Below are 15469 nucleotides of genomic sequence, written 5' to 3'. Positions count from 1 at the left end.
AAAGCGCTATATAAATACGGACCATTTACCATATATAATTTTATCTATAGGCTGTTTGAAGCATTGTTTCAAGCATGTCTAGCCATGACCAGCAGTTAGATCATTTAATTTTACCCACACCTAAAACCCCTTTAAGAGACCTGTAATCCTTTTAATTATCTCTCTTTCAGACAAAGCCTGCTCTCAGTTAATTAAATCAGAACCCTTTGGTTTCACTGAAGCTTACACGCTGCAGGAATATCTTTACATTTAACAATACAATTTCACTCAGAAGAGCTTCTTCAGTTCTGATGGAAATAGTCCATATGGATGTGGTTTACAACTGTTGTACACGTGATTCGCTGTTATTAGAGTGACCATCACCTACTCTAACTTAGCTTGAGATAAAGTATAAATAGGTGTTGTCAGTCTCTTTGGGATAGCTGAAAGGATCTGAAGGTTTTCCTGCACATTAATGTGAAGATGGGGCAGCGTCCCATGTTTAAAATCCACATTGTAGATGATTTTCATGATCTTTAAAATCACTCTACCCAGACAAGACAGACAAAAAGCCCAAAACAAAACAAAATATCATCAATCAGAACAGTAAGTCTTATTTATTGGTTCCAGCTGCACTGTATGCTATATGTTCACCTTGTACGAGAAACAAATACAAATACTCACACTAAAAACCAAACAATCTGCTAGCAGCCGCCTCTTGCTAACGTCACAGCGCTGAAGAGATGGATGTGGCTGCTGTTTGTTCGCAGAGCCACAGCTGGCTTTCATTAGACCAGAGAAACAAAGAAGAAACTATGAGAGGAGGAAAGAGGGCGGGGAGGGTGGCTCACGTAAGACTACGGTTATATGAACATTTAACAAGGCAATACAAATCTAACAGGAGTGAAAAACATCAAAAAATGTACATTTGATATATAAAAAATACCACAATGGAGAAAGACATGGAAAGCAGTAATCCAGAATTTTCTTTTTTTTTTTTTTAGTTTGTTTTCTGTTCAGATTTGATGTTAATTTTTTTCCTGAGTCAGTAAAAGATTTCCTGTTTTTCTTTATCCACTTTCATACCACTCAAGCTTTTTGCTGCTGTGTAATCTAGGTTCCTCTGAATGCCGACAGAAAACACAGACAATATTCTGTTTATGAAAATAACAAAAATCAGCTGCACTTCGGTTCAGCAGAGCCATAAAGGTTACAACAGCTAAATGCAATTGAGGTTTCACATTCAAACATACAACGTCTAACCATGAATATCAGTTGTTTTTCCTCTTCTTAGTTCCTTTTTATTTGTTTTAAAAGGGTCATTTCTACTTCATATGCTGAAATTTTCTTCCACAACTACAGCCCCACATCTTGTCTTTACATTCAGGATTCACCATGCGCAACCAAACAAAAAAAAAGAGCAAAGACGGAGTCCCACACTTTTCTCTTCTTCTAAATATAACTAAATCCATTCGTTTTCACACTGGAGAACAAAAAAACTTGAACAAAAACACAGAACAAAGGATAAATGGAAAAGAGTAAAGAAAACAAAACACAAACTAAGTAAAAGGAGACATTGTGCAGACATGGGTGAAACTGAGAGAAACAGGAGGATTGATGGGTTGTCTTTTAACTAGGGAGGACGGGTCCGGTTTCCATCCTGCGTTTGGTTCCTCACAACATGTCCCAGAAGTCAGGAGGAATTTCCCTAAAATATACACAATAATAAAACATATAACGGAAATTCAGCGAAGAGCTTAGTGAAGAACAAAAACAGATATGGAGGGAGGAGAAAGTCAGATCTTCTGCGCATGAGTTTGACGGTCAGTCCCATCTCAGTGTGGCAGCTCAGGTGTGTTCTGACATCCACTGTCCTCACTTGGGCTTAGTGGTTTCATACAAAAAGAAAAGGTGTGAAACATCGCCCGGCAGGCAGTCTGCTGGTAGGTCCGGATGGCTGAAGTCAAGCATACAGTTGGATGGGTTGACTCTGGAGGTTCTTTAGATTACACTGATTTTTATGCCCCTCGCTCGGCTACAGCAGCAGTCCTTCTACGGCTCAGTCATGTGCTCTCTCATGGGGTCGCCATGTTTAGAGGGTTGGTTGGGGGAGGTGGCCTGTGACGGGTGGGTGCCAGGGGGCAGGGTGTGGGCGATGGGCACTCCCCCGGGAACCAACCCTTCCATAGGTCCGGGAATCCCACCGGGGGCAACGCCCATCACACCAGGGGGGAATCTGAAGAGGGACAGACGATGATCGACACAAATTATGAGAAAACTCACTGGAAAGCTTCTCAAATGAAACACACTGTGGAAAAAAATGCCACTAATTTCTGTCTGAAATGGGATTTTAAAGTAACTGCAAATGAAAAGTAAAGACAAATCAAACCATTTATGTGTATTAATAGCATCAAAATATCTCAAAATATCATCAAAATAAATGATGTACGGTTAAATATGGCTAGAGGCAATGAGCAAGTTAGGGGCGCTAATTTGGTGTAGGCAGGGACATGAAGAGTAATTCATCCCAATTTTAAAACAAAAAGTAATGAATACAGATTTGGTTTTATATGTTCAGGCTGTAAAACTCTTCTTTCTAAAAAATTTGTCTCCTTTCCAACAACATGTACCCATTAAACAAGTTTGGATGAGTCTTTCTTCTGTTAAAGGGCAAAAGTGTTGAAACAAAACTAAAACAGCTTCAATAATGCAGGTGGTTTTTATACAGGGGTCGCTTTTGGGATTGTTATTATACAACCAAAGAGAATAAATTTACAGTCAAAACCCAGATATGAGCGCAAAACTACCGACATGATTCACACCATGATATGATGAAATAAGAGACACATCAGAGTTAGTCACAGATCAATATTTCCATTTTCATTTCAGTTAAGCTGCTTCAAAGGTAAAAATCTCTACAAATACATGGTGGAAATGAGGAAATGTACCTGGAACAGTCCTAAAATTTAAGGCAGTCATTTACCAGGTCAGGAAAAATCACTAAATTAAGTAAAAATTTGTTTTCAATGAGTTTTGAAATTTAATTATCAGATTTATCAAATATACTTTTCCATTAAAAGTAAAAAAAAAATGATAAAGCAATAATCCCTCATCCTGTTCTTCACCCGATGACACAACTTCACATCCACCCAGTAAATGTTGAAGAAAGCGCAAAAACAAAATGTCCAACATGATTCTGATCCTAGTGCTGTGTTGAAGTTGGGGAGAGGTGGGGTGAGGTGGGGGGAGCTGGGGGAATTGATGGGATGCTGGGTGGGCTGGGTACAGTTACAGGATGTGTAAGTTAAAAAGAGTGAAAAGGAAAAAGGCTGCAGAACTCAGTGGGGTTTGTTTTTTTTTATTAATGATGTTATTTGCCCCGGCCTGCTGGCCAGCAGCAGTGATATTCATTTACCTGGTTGAGAATTAGGTATATAATTTGTCCTGCATTCCCCCCGTTGCTATGGCCTGTACCATGGTTTGGTTCACTCGGCTGTGTGAGAGAAGCAGTTCAGTCTGGTTGAGACAGTATACAGACTAAGAAATGACGATCCTAAACTTAAACTGGGATAAAATCCTTTGGGCCAACTTCTATATCAACCAAAGAAAAAACAAACAAACAAACAAACAAAAAAACAACTAGATCCAAAATTGCAAAGATATATATACAAACACTTAAGACTATCCCATCCCCATGTGCTAAGTCTCACTACTGCAGGTGTTAGGACGGTACAGACGATCCCTGCACGATGCAGAGTGCACATAAATCTCCTACCTGTAGGCAGCTCCGTTGATTTCAGGGTGAACTTGGGGTTGCTGCTGCTCAATCATCCCCCAAGGTGCCGTGGTAACAAAAAACTCTTTGTTGACGCAGTTTCGAAGGCTGTCAGGAATACGGCCTGAGTCAGGGGAAGAATGGACTTTAGTGAGTCAAGAAATCAAAATACACGTGATGCATCTTAAATATATATCCATACCAGTGATGGCTCTGCGAATTTCCGTGGCAGCGGCCTCTCTCATCTCCAGCGATGCCTGTTCGCTGTACCAGGCAGTATGGGGCGTGCAGATTAAGTTGGGGGCATCTTTCAAGGGACCCTGTGAAAAACTGCTCAACAGGGTATAGAGGATGGAGACAGGATGTTATATAGGAGATATGACAGGAAGAAAAGAAGGACTGAGTTAATAATGAAAGCTGAAGGCACCTGAACGGCTCAGACTCATGGACATCCAGGGCGGCGCCGCGTATCCTGCCTTCCTTTAGGGCCTGAGCCAACGCTTTCTCATCCACAAGACCTCCCCGAGCAGAGTTGACCAGGAAAGCACCTTGACGCATCTGCACACACAAAACAGGACAGCAAAGTGCTATTAAAATACTAAAAGTTTTTTATTTTTCAAGAAAAGACATATTTTAATGACTCTCTCTCAAAATCTCTACCTTTACTTTATGTCCTCCAGGTGGCAGCAGAACCCATAAGAAGACTAAGCAGACATGCAATTACTGCAAATTTGCAGTAATTTGCAAAAGACACATTTATGTATGTGGAAATATTAAGGGGACATATGTCATGTAGAGAGGAAAGCAGCATAAAGAATGAAATATTTTGCTGCTAATCTGCGTGACGTGGTTAGCTTAGCCACCGTTTCATTAAGGCTTGCACATCTGGCCTGGCGGCTCACATGGCTGGACAGCTGCAACTTGGCAGGTCAGTAGCATTCCTCGGCTTGTAACTGGCTGCTTTGTTGGCAGCTTATAATAGGTGTGGCACAGAGCTGAAAATGTGCAAGGGAACAAACATGTTATTGGCTTTCTGTGGGGTTACAGTGCAGAGAAAATGTACAACTGCTGACGAAAGCTTGTCGTTTTCTCATTTTTACTCATATGTAAGTTGGATCATGTTAGATTTATTTTTTCCAACTTGAAAGTCTCTCCGCTTAGCTCATTTCAGTGAAGAGCGGTTTAACTGCATGATCCTGCACCCACACACACTTTGGCAATGTTTGGGTCACACTGACCTAGAAGTTATAAAAGGACAGGAACATTGTACTACACCCACCCCCACATGTACTGAGCACCCATGCTTCTTTTTTGCATTTCCTTGTTCCCAGCATCTTACCACTTATTAAAAGGTTGTTTAAACAGCCTGTAATTACATGTTGGCAGGAAAGGAGCGCCAGCAGGAAAAACATACAAGTGGCTGGTTAACTAGCAGGCTACCAGCTTCAGAACATAATTACCCAATCTTCATACCACACATATAATATGAGACTCTTTTTATTCCATCACCTGAGCCTCCGAGTGCGATTTGTAAAGCTTCCCCTGCATCAAAGATGCCCCACCTGTTTGATGGTGAAGTCGTTGATGAGGTGGTGGTTGTGTTCGTTCAGGTTGCAGTGCAGTGACACGCAGTCGCTCTGGTAGAGCAGGTCCTGCAGGGTGTAGACGCGCTGAACCCCGAGCGAGCGCTCCAAGCCGTCCTGGAGGTAGGGGTCATAGAAGATGACGTTGAAACCGAACGCCTTGGCGCGCATGGCTACCGCCTGGCCTGAGCAGCCTGAGGGAGAGAAAGTGGTATAAAATGTATTCCAGCCTTGCAGCTTTTCTTAGTTTTTTTTTTTTAATCAGCCTGCAGTATACATAGTGTAGTAGCATGTACATTTAGACTTACACTACAACCAAACAACCACATTCGCTGTGTCGTTTTGCTTGTTTTGCTAAATTCCTGGATGCCTAAAGAAGCCTAAATATCCCCATACAGCTGATAATCATATCCAGAATTCACCAAAAAACATTTTAAACCAAACGTATTTATTTGTTTTGTGACTTTGGGACTAACGATTTTTTTTCAACTGCATCCCAAACATTTAATCTTTTCTTTTAATAACTAATGTAATATTTCCTCACCTACAGTCAGCCCCCCCCCCTCAAACTTCCCTAAGGAGGCTTGCCTCACACACTAACTTTGTATAGTCCATAATTAATAAAGTAGATCTATTTTGTTTACATTAAGGAAAGGAAAAAAGGTTAATAATGTTCATTTAAAAAAGCCCAGCACTGCTAAAGTTAATCATTTTGTGTTTTTATCAGGGTGACAGTCATTTAAATTCATTTTGTTTAACAGGAGAAGGGACGCTATACTGTATGCACAGTTAAGAGACCAATTGAGGAAAATAATTTAAGGTTTTAAAGATAGATATTCTGAATTACCTTTTTAGTTTTGATTGCAATTGGATGTGATCAGTAAACCAAATAACAATGTAGGCTAATTTAATAAGGGGAGGACTCTAAGATAAAGTGATAAATAATTATGAACCCCCTTCCCCTGAATACCACCAGTCTCAGGTGACTATAGCTGTAAAATCCCGAACAAGATTCTCACCAAATCCGATGAGGCCGAGCGTCTCCCCTCGGATTCTGGCAGCCCCCGACGCCACCTCCCGGATTTGCTCTACGCTCTGAACTCGTGTGCCCTCCCGGAGAGCCTGGTACAGCCAGGTATTTCGCCGGTACAGGTTAAGGATGTGACAAAGTGTTGAGTCTGCTGTTTCCTCTACAGCCGCTGAGGGAATATTACACACTGCGATGCCTGGAGGAGAGGTTAGGAAGAAAAAAAGAAAGAAAAAAAAAAAGAAGAAACTATAGAAGCTGAAAGAAGACAACTGTAGTAACAACATTTTGTTGTTTCAGCATCAAGTAAAAAAAAAAAAAAAAAAACTCAGAGGATCACCAAAAAAAATCCATGACAAGCTATAGTGACGGTAATTAGGATATCACACTAAATCCTGCTCTCATTCCAAACATATGCCGAAGGGGCCAAATGGGAATCAGAGGGGAAATTTCATATGAACTGAAGCATCTGCTCTGAATGTGCAATCAGTTCCATTACCTCTTCTGTTTGCAGTTAATAAATCATTTCTGCTACATATGTTGTTTATGTTGAGTCAATATAGGGAGCAGAGTTTGGGTTGGCCTAAAGAAAAGATGCACTGCCCTAATCCATAATGCATCATTTCTCTTCCTGTTGATTTATTATTCATTTCTTCTTGTTGGAGCGAATAGTTGAGCCATATGGGCAGATACGACTCCTTTTATTCATTATTCTTGGAATATGATTACCGTCTGCTCATGAACGGCCTCACTCTCTGCATCTATAATCCGCCTCTTTTTTGTCTGCGTGTGTCCCCCAGCCTCACCGAGCTCCCCGGCAGCCTTGATGTCGATGTTATCGTAGCCGCTGCCGATGCGTATGATGATGCGCAGTGCCTTGAACTTCTCCAAGTCCTCTCTGGTCAGGGTGATGGTGTGGTACATCATGGCCCCTACAGCCTCATTCAGCACCTGAGGGATATCAGAGCGGATCTCATTCATCAGCGGTCGTTCGTGTCAGAGACAGACAAAAACATTCGGCTAATAAACACATTATCATTGCTGCTTTTAATCATTATCACCCTTACACTGATTTTCAGCGGCATGTACGAGCGACTTGTTGCAGCCACTATGAATAAAAGTGCTTTCACTACCTTCCATTTTCTGGGACCCAAGTTAATGTTAGCTATTCTTCATCTAAATGCAAATGGATTGTTTATGTGTGCTCTAAAATATGAGTGGTTGTCTGTGCATTTACTGTATAATGAGTGCTTGCAAAAGCTGGTTTTTGTCACAATCCATTAATTCAGACTGTATGCAAACAAGGTTAGAGTGGGTGCATGCACGACAATAAAGCAGACTGACAGCTGCTGAGAAAGCCGGAGAGCGTAAACAAGTAGCTGCTGAGAGCCAAGGCCGTTAAATAACAGGTTTAAATTCACAACCCGCTAACAGAATTAACCTACCCGAGCCAGATTAGCATAGCCATGAATTTCCACATAACATTTTTATTGGAGTTAGATGTAGCGGGAGCTGGACTTAAACTCAAGGTTAAAACTCTCCTTGTGGGTTATTACTTGAATGAAGCAGGGTAGCTGTAGGCTTGGATGGAAAAACGACAGCGATTTACTACACACTCTTAATCAGCAGGAATATAAACTGGGAGTAAGTTTACATGAAGTGGAAAAACTGAGAAAATTGATTTTCTACTGTGTTAATTAGTAGTTGGTTTAAAAGTGCTCTTCTGCAATTAGAGCTGGCATCCCATGGTGCACGTGCACCTTTGCATTGTGTACAATACAATTTTTTTATTGGTGAGACTGAGCTGTACCATTTTGTAAATGAGTGAGCCAGGTTTCTTGTGTCTCTGCACTTGTAGTCTTACTGATTAGCTTAGCAAAGCTAATAATTTCTCTGCAGAAGCTCAGAGATACAGCTTGTTAATTAGTGTGCTTCCAGGGCTATATTATTAGCTTTCAGCTGAGCCAAGCTATGTTTCATGACGCTAAGTTAATCACCTGCTGGCGCCAGAGTCATACAGGCATGAGAGCAGCTCCCCTATTATCAAGGTTAATCTCTATTGAGGAAACATAAAAAAAAAGTGTTCAAGGAATTATTTGATAAATTTTACTTGTCTATTTTGCAATCAGAGTCGTCGTCCAGGGGGCTTCAGAAAAAGGTTGGAGATGATGAATCTCTGGGTTAAAGTAAAATGAAGGCTGTAGATTCACTGTAATCACTAAAGTTTGGATTTAAAAAAGGCTGATTTGGGTAGCCTGCATGAATGCACAAATGATTTCATGCATTTATTATTTTTATTACCTATAAATTTTAAGGCACTAAACACAGAGTTTACAAGTATACTGTATATATGGTGCACACTACATGATTACGGAGACTTCAAACATAAAATATGACTGATGGTGGGTGTTACTTTCACACGATGCATCACTTGGCATTTCTTTAACGGCACAAACTGCTTACCAAAAGAAAGAAAGGCTATGCTAGCAAAGTATAACTAATATAGGCTGCTGCAGAGACAAGCAAAAACGGAGAAGGCCACATCAGTACTTTGTAATTTATTAAAAAATAGTGCAATCAAAAGTTCTTGATTTAAATGATTACGAAATTATTCAGGACCTCTCCAGTGTCTGTTCATGCATGATGAAGCAGCAAGAGCACATACTAAAGTCAGCCTTGGTTAAAAAAGCCATAGATTAGAGCAGTAGCTGCTAAAAACTGATTAGCTGTTAAAATAAAAGGGGAATCATAGAGCAGCAGCTAACTGATGTAAAAATGAGCTTTGAACTATGAGCTTTCTGATAATGAGCTGCAGGTTCTTTGTTGAATGTCCACACTTGCATGTCACACTGCTGCATTGGAAAGAGAAACTCTATAAAATGCTATTTGTGTGACAAAGGGTTTAAATAGTTATATCTAAACAAAAAGAAACAAAAAAATGCCAAAACATCAAATTGAATTATGTTAATAAATCATTTTATATATACTAATTTAAAAAAAATAAAAAAGGGGATGAAACAATTTATTTATTTTGTTTGTTTTGGGCGGCTTACGTCATACAATCTGCTGCATCTTCACTTCCAGGAAACCCATACAGAAAATCAGCTGCGTGATTTTGTTTTCTCACAGAGTTTCTAATGGATGAACAGTAATTCACTACTGAGATTGTGTGTTTGAGTGTGTATCCTCTGTGTGGTTACAGTCATGGGATCTCAGCCAACATCTATTCTTCCAGATGGGCTCTCTGTTTGTGTCACGTATTCACACTCAGAACGTTTAACCATAGAGATTGCTTCTGTGTGCATTTGTTTTCCATTTCTTCCATTTCACCTGTGAACCTTTCCTGATTGGAATGAAGTAAAAGTGACTTTGTCCACAGCTGTAATTTCCCCACACAGGTTTTTTGAGGTTTAGTAAAAGGCAGCATGAAGTGGAGGCCTTCTTATTCTTCTTGAGTGTGAAACCACAAACCCTCCATCTAGGGCTGTAAAATAGCTGCTCACTGGCTCCAGAGTATAGACAGTAAAATAAGACAAATGTTTCACCCACTCTGGCTGAGAACAATTATACAGCATTTCTATTACCAGCCTCCTCCTCCTCCTTCTCCTTATTTAACAAAGCCGCACTTCAGCACCCAGTGGGATTAGCGTCAGTGATGAAACCATTATAGTCGTACTGGGAGAGCAGAACAAGCCAGTGGGCTGAAATATCATTAAAACCTTACAGAGATGGAGGAACAGAAAGAAGATGAGATGAATCTTCTGTAGTGAGCAGAAAGCAAACCGTTCAAGAAACACATTTAAAGTTAATACTTTTTAAACGTGTGCTATGCTCATTATTTGTTACATCATCATCTGTTAAATTATTATAGGCATTCGAAAGAGCTGCATGACGTACATATACACTAAGTGGACTAAGGGCTTCACAATATAGCTCTTTACTTCCTATCTTCAATGTAAATTAATTATCAAAAGAAAGACGAAAAACTCAAAAGGGAAAGATGAATTAACAGTTTTAAAAGTCAGAGGTCAGAGAAAAGTTAAACTTTTAAAATGACCAGATGAAGCAAATAAATTGGATAAATTATAAACATTTTGTTTACAACAGGCAAATGATGTTTGCAGAAAAAAGGGTGAAGACTTTCATAAAAATAAAATCTACGCTACTATAAAAATCAGGGGTGGACTGATTGTGTTTCAGACCACTGACATGAGAAATATTAGAAGCAGCGTTCTAAATTAACACCTGCCTACATGCCGAATGAGTCAGAGTTTCAACCTGTAAGAGCCATAGCTGCTGAATTTAATAAAAATGAAAGATGAAAATGTAGATCTTGTATCAGATTCCAGACCTTTTCATGTATTTCCTGTGTGGACTGGGCATCGCAGAAAGCAACAGTAGCCAAATCTTTGAGGATGGGCATCTCCACGGTGCAGTCGCGCCCATCCAGCAGCGCCACCAGGGGGCGCGGGTGCATCGGCCCATTCATAATCTGGGGCCGAATACCTGCAGAGAGAGAGACAGAGAAAAGACGCAGTTCATTATTTATATGTGGCAACCCAGTCAAGAGCTGCAGAAGAAGGAAAATAGGAGTGTTTACACACACTGTGTTTTTGGCTGTGTGATAGTGACCTGCACACACCTGATCGATACCCCTCAACTTGACTGAAGCACTCTCTACTTTAAACCACTGTCATCATCTCCAGTACCTGACAACAAGGGTCGATATTACACAAACACACACTCACATGTTCACACAGTCACAGACACACAGATGCTAGTACCCCCTTCGCGCGCTGTTACCCACACTGTTACCAGGCAACAGGTCCTTTCACCCCATGAGGTCATCACCTCCATTATCCTATCACCACACAGGAGCCGGCAGGCCTTTCGTTACTGTTCCTTAGTGTATGTGTGTGTGTGTCTGCACCTTTTGTTACCTGTAGATTCTTTATAGACTTATTCTATCACTGAAAATAGAAATCCAAAATAAATCACATTAAATTCTAGGAGTTTCAGTGTAGGTATGTAGCCCATCTAGAGCTGCTTGCAAGCAGCAGGATAGCATATGATGTATTCTGAGGCACACATTAAAAAATACATTCAGCAAAATTAAAAAGCAAACTGCAGTTGACAAGAAAACAGTTAGTGCCTGGGGAAAAAAGACCCAACAGTGTGGTCCCAAATTCAGATAAAAAGAGGGAAAAGAAAACAGATAAAGGAGGGGTGGGGGGGGGGTCCACACACTGCCACTTGCTGGCTCCCTGCTGCCTGTTGTCATGGTGATTAGAGGATTTGGGCAGGATTATGAAATATTTTATTTAGTGGCATCTGCGCTGCTGGAAAGGACATCCAAGCCTGCTCGCTCTGTGACGGTTTCTGTAACTCCTCCAGTTTAGCGAAGCAAGGGCAGCGTTTGTGAACTCCACAACTACAAAAGGCCAACATATAAACTACAAACTGATCAGATATATACAATGTTAAGCATAAAAATGAGGAGCATGTACTGCAAAGGTAGCAGTGCTTTAAATTTTCAAACAAGTTTTCTACTCTGGACAAGTTACTGATGGAAGTTTAATATGGTTTCACTCCGATATATTTTATAAAAATGAACAATTTAAAGTATTTGACAATTTTCACAGTCATCTGATTACTTCGAGTTGAGGAATCTAATGTAAAAGAAAAACTTTTACATAAGTTAAAGCAGTTCTTGTTATTTCAGAAGACATTTCTACATTTGTATTGGGGCTCGGCAATATCGCCTAAAACTGATGTCCTGATATAAGACAGCTGCTGTGAGCGAGAGAAGCTAAACTATGAAGAAAATCACATGTAGATGTTTTGAATGCTGCCTTGTCAGTTTGTACTCAGTGTCCACGATATAGATATTTTACATATCAAGTAAAACTTTTTGGGATACATCGAGTATATCTGATATTTAACGCCTAGCCCTAGTTTGTATAGTACACCTTCTTTTTGTGTGAGTGGGTGGAGCTAAAATGCAACCAGGGTGCATTCACACCAAGATAGTCCGGGGGACTCTGCTCGATTGGACTCAGAATTTGAAAAGAATTTGCACCTTCTTCTGGTTTGGTTTGATTTCACTCTGCACTTTACCCAAGTGGACCAGAACCTCCCGGTCAACATCATGCAGTTACAACAACTGCTTGCAAGGGGCAACATTCCCTGAAATGACCACTGATGAAAATCCAACAGATCATTCACTGCAAGTAAACATGGACTGTTGCCATCTTGGCAGCATCACACTTCTTGTCATTCTCGGAAAACCAAAAAATGGGCAAAGAGATGGAGCTGAGAGAGGGGACTGTGAAGATGGGGGTAGATGATTGACACCCATCAAACTCCGAGCTGCCTGTAGCTAAGAGCTAACCCGGAGCTAACCGTAGCTAGCAGTAGCTAACCAGCTAATGGAGGTAGGCGCTGTTGCCGGCTAAAAATCTGCGGGTGAGCTGCACTCTCCCTTCTTTCCGCAGATATTGGATACCTGTCAATCAAAAGGACATGCTTCTAATTATGCCAAATTTCAAGATTAAATATCAAAATGGATGAGTTAGAAAAAAATTCACCCCCCTCACAGTTGTTATGAAGGTAAACTTGACTTATTAATCCTAAAATGTTGTTTTTGTACCAGGCTTTAAACATGTTTATTTCTGCTGTGAAGTTGGTCTTTTTAAAATGAGAGTCTATGAGGATTAGGACTGCAACTAATGACTATTCTGATGGTCGATTAGTCACCGACTATTAAAACGACTAGTCGACCAATCGGATTATGCATCTCATGATTATTATAAATGGTTCTTATTTCACTTTCAGCTTTGAAATCTTGCATAAGGTTGTTATGTAAGTATCATTAAATGTTCAAGCATTGCAAACGTACATTCATGGTACGCAAAGTCCGCTTTACAAATCTCACATGTATTTAATTTATTTTGTAAGTTTAACGTGAAGTTATTATAGATTTTTGACGTCCTCTGCCGCCGTTCTACTCCCAGGTTGGCTGCCATATTTTTCCCCTGGCGGACTTTACTGCGCATGTGCAACTCTCAGCAGAGATAAGAAAAGAAGACGATGTCTCACTCTGTAGGTTTTGTTTGTTTGTTTTCTTTTTGGCCAACAATAGTCGACAGGTAAATTCATTGTCGACTATTTTTATTGTCGACAACGTTGACTAATCATTGCAGCCCTAATGGGGATTGACTCTGTTTTGGAGCCAGCCCCTAGCGAATGAGGGGTGAACTGCAATTTTTTGCACTTCCATGACCAGACTGAAAACGAAACGTTCAAAGGTGCTGCTGACTGATCCTGTCCTGGCTTATCATCAGATGCCAATGCCTATTAATGAAGATGTGGATGAAAACACTTAAAAAGTCAAAAGTACTGTAACATGTTGTAGACTATTAATGAGAGAACAGCTAGAGCTGTTAGTTCAAGTACTTAAAATGACACTTTAACTTTAGGTCTGTTCAATTTTGGGCTATTGGGATATTTTCTATTTCTTTTTTTACTGGTTTGAATTAAATGCAATTTTTTAGAGCTTGAGTTTACACTATTACTGTCTGTTGATTCAGTTTTTCACAAAAATCCATTTTAGCAGCTTACAAATTCATACAGCATCATCTCACCAACTGTCAACATGATAATTTCTGTCAAAATCAGCAGATGTGATGATTGAAGTTAAACACTAATGAAGAAACTAATAAAACTGATGACATGGCTAAGAACATGTTTTTCCTTTTATCATTGAAGTTTAAGTCTTTGTGCAACAGTGATAAAAGTCCAACAGCAGCATCACCCAAAGTTTGTTTTACATTAGATTATCACCTTAGTTGTAATAATCATTTTAATATTTATTTTTTATCTCTCATATATTTTCAGCTCTCATTTGTGCCCCCCTTTTCCTGGCCAGTGGCCCTGCTTGGCCCCATATCAAAACGTTGGCCCCTGCATATCTGTAGCATAAACCCTGTCTACCACCAACCAACTACTGTGTTTGAGAAGGTCCTGCCAAAAACAATAAGCTGAGGTAAATATGTGATGGTGTGCATCACGAACCACTTGTTTCCTCCTTCTCAGTTGAATGATAAACAAATGCAACAAGAGAACAAAGTCGATCAACTGATCACCGACAGCCGCCATTATTCACGTTATAACCTGAGAGGAGGAGAGGGAGGAAGCAGCTGTGTTGCGCAAACATGCAGACTACCAGCGAGCCACTGAAGCAGACATATTTGTGCAAAACGCAGGATAAGTTTGAAGGAAAAAAATAAATAAATATGGGTAAAGTGCAGGTGTGGAACCCTCTCATTCTCCACGGAGGTGACTACCCTGTCTTGCTCCATTAACGTTGTGCCTATTCTCAAATCCATCCATAGAGCCAGCCGGCTCATCTTTTCCATCTTGTCTCTCCAAATCCTGCCATCATATGACTGATGTATGGGGCATGTCATGCCACTCATGAGTTAAAAATATTAACACAATTAATTACATATTAGTTGCCGCCATTAACACGATATTTTTAGGGCTGGGTGATATGAACCAAATCTTATATCTCAATATTTTTTACCTGAATTACGATATACGATATAAAATCAATATATATATATATTTTTTTTGTCAAGTAACCAAAGAGACAGTTCTAATTTACAGCCTTCGGTGCTAAATACACTTTTATTAAGGATCGGCAGCATTATAACAGTTGACTGAAATTAAAGTAGCTTTACATTAAATTAAATGCTCCTAAAACAAAATGAATGAAAAATACTTTTCAATGACTATAACAAAAATTCAGCTGTGCAAAATGCAAAAGAAAAGACATTTCTTACTCAAAACAAGCTATCTCAATATAAACGATATTCCCTTCTTCTATATTGTGTCTGATTAAGTCTCGATATATTTGAAAATCTCGATATATTGCCCAGCCCTAGTTATTTTTGACAGATCTAATATACATATATATATATATATATATATGTGTGTGTGTGTGTGTGTGTGTGTTTGTGTGTGTGTGTGTGTGTGTGTGTGTGTGTGTGTGTGTGTGTGTGTGTGTGTAAGGAAATGAAAAGAGTAAGCAATTACCAACATATT

General features: G+C 39.8%; 1 protein-coding gene across 5 annotated transcripts in view; it reads right to left on the bottom strand.

Annotated features, from left to right (window-relative positions):
* Positions 1–572: 572 nt before the first annotated feature.
* ctbp2a (C-terminal binding protein 2a) overlaps positions 573–15469 on the bottom strand; it is a 62662-nt gene continuing 47765 nt past the window's right edge. For 3 of the 5 annotated variants that reach the window (XM_042011023.1, XM_042011025.1, XM_042011024.1), the window contains 8 exons: positions 10716–10870; positions 7171–7315; positions 6357–6563; positions 5317–5531; positions 4182–4312; positions 3957–4084; positions 3755–3878; positions 573–2215 (listed from right to left, as the gene is read on the bottom strand). In XM_042011023.1, the coding sequence (XP_041866957.1) occupies positions 2032–2215; positions 3755–3878; positions 3957–4084; positions 4182–4312; positions 5317–5531; positions 6357–6563; positions 7171–7315; positions 10716–10870 (1289 nt within the window). In that variant the 3' untranslated portion in view covers positions 573–2031. Of the gene's footprint in view, positions 2216–3394; positions 3473–3754; positions 3879–3956; positions 4085–4181; positions 4313–5316; positions 5532–6356; positions 6564–7170; positions 7316–10715; positions 10871–11017; positions 11025–15469 lie in introns of all 5 variants that reach the window. The other 2 variants (XM_042011022.1, XM_042011026.1) reach the window with 2 other exon arrangements.

This window comes from Melanotaenia boesemani, chromosome 16 (genome assembly GCF_017639745.1).
Source record: "Melanotaenia boesemani isolate fMelBoe1 chromosome 16, fMelBoe1.pri, whole genome shotgun sequence".
NCBI classification, from domain to species: domain Eukaryota; kingdom Metazoa; phylum Chordata; class Actinopteri; order Atheriniformes; family Melanotaeniidae; genus Melanotaenia; species Melanotaenia boesemani.
The sequence above is the reverse complement of the archived record's forward strand: the minus strand, read 5'-3'. Positions and strand labels throughout refer to the sequence as shown.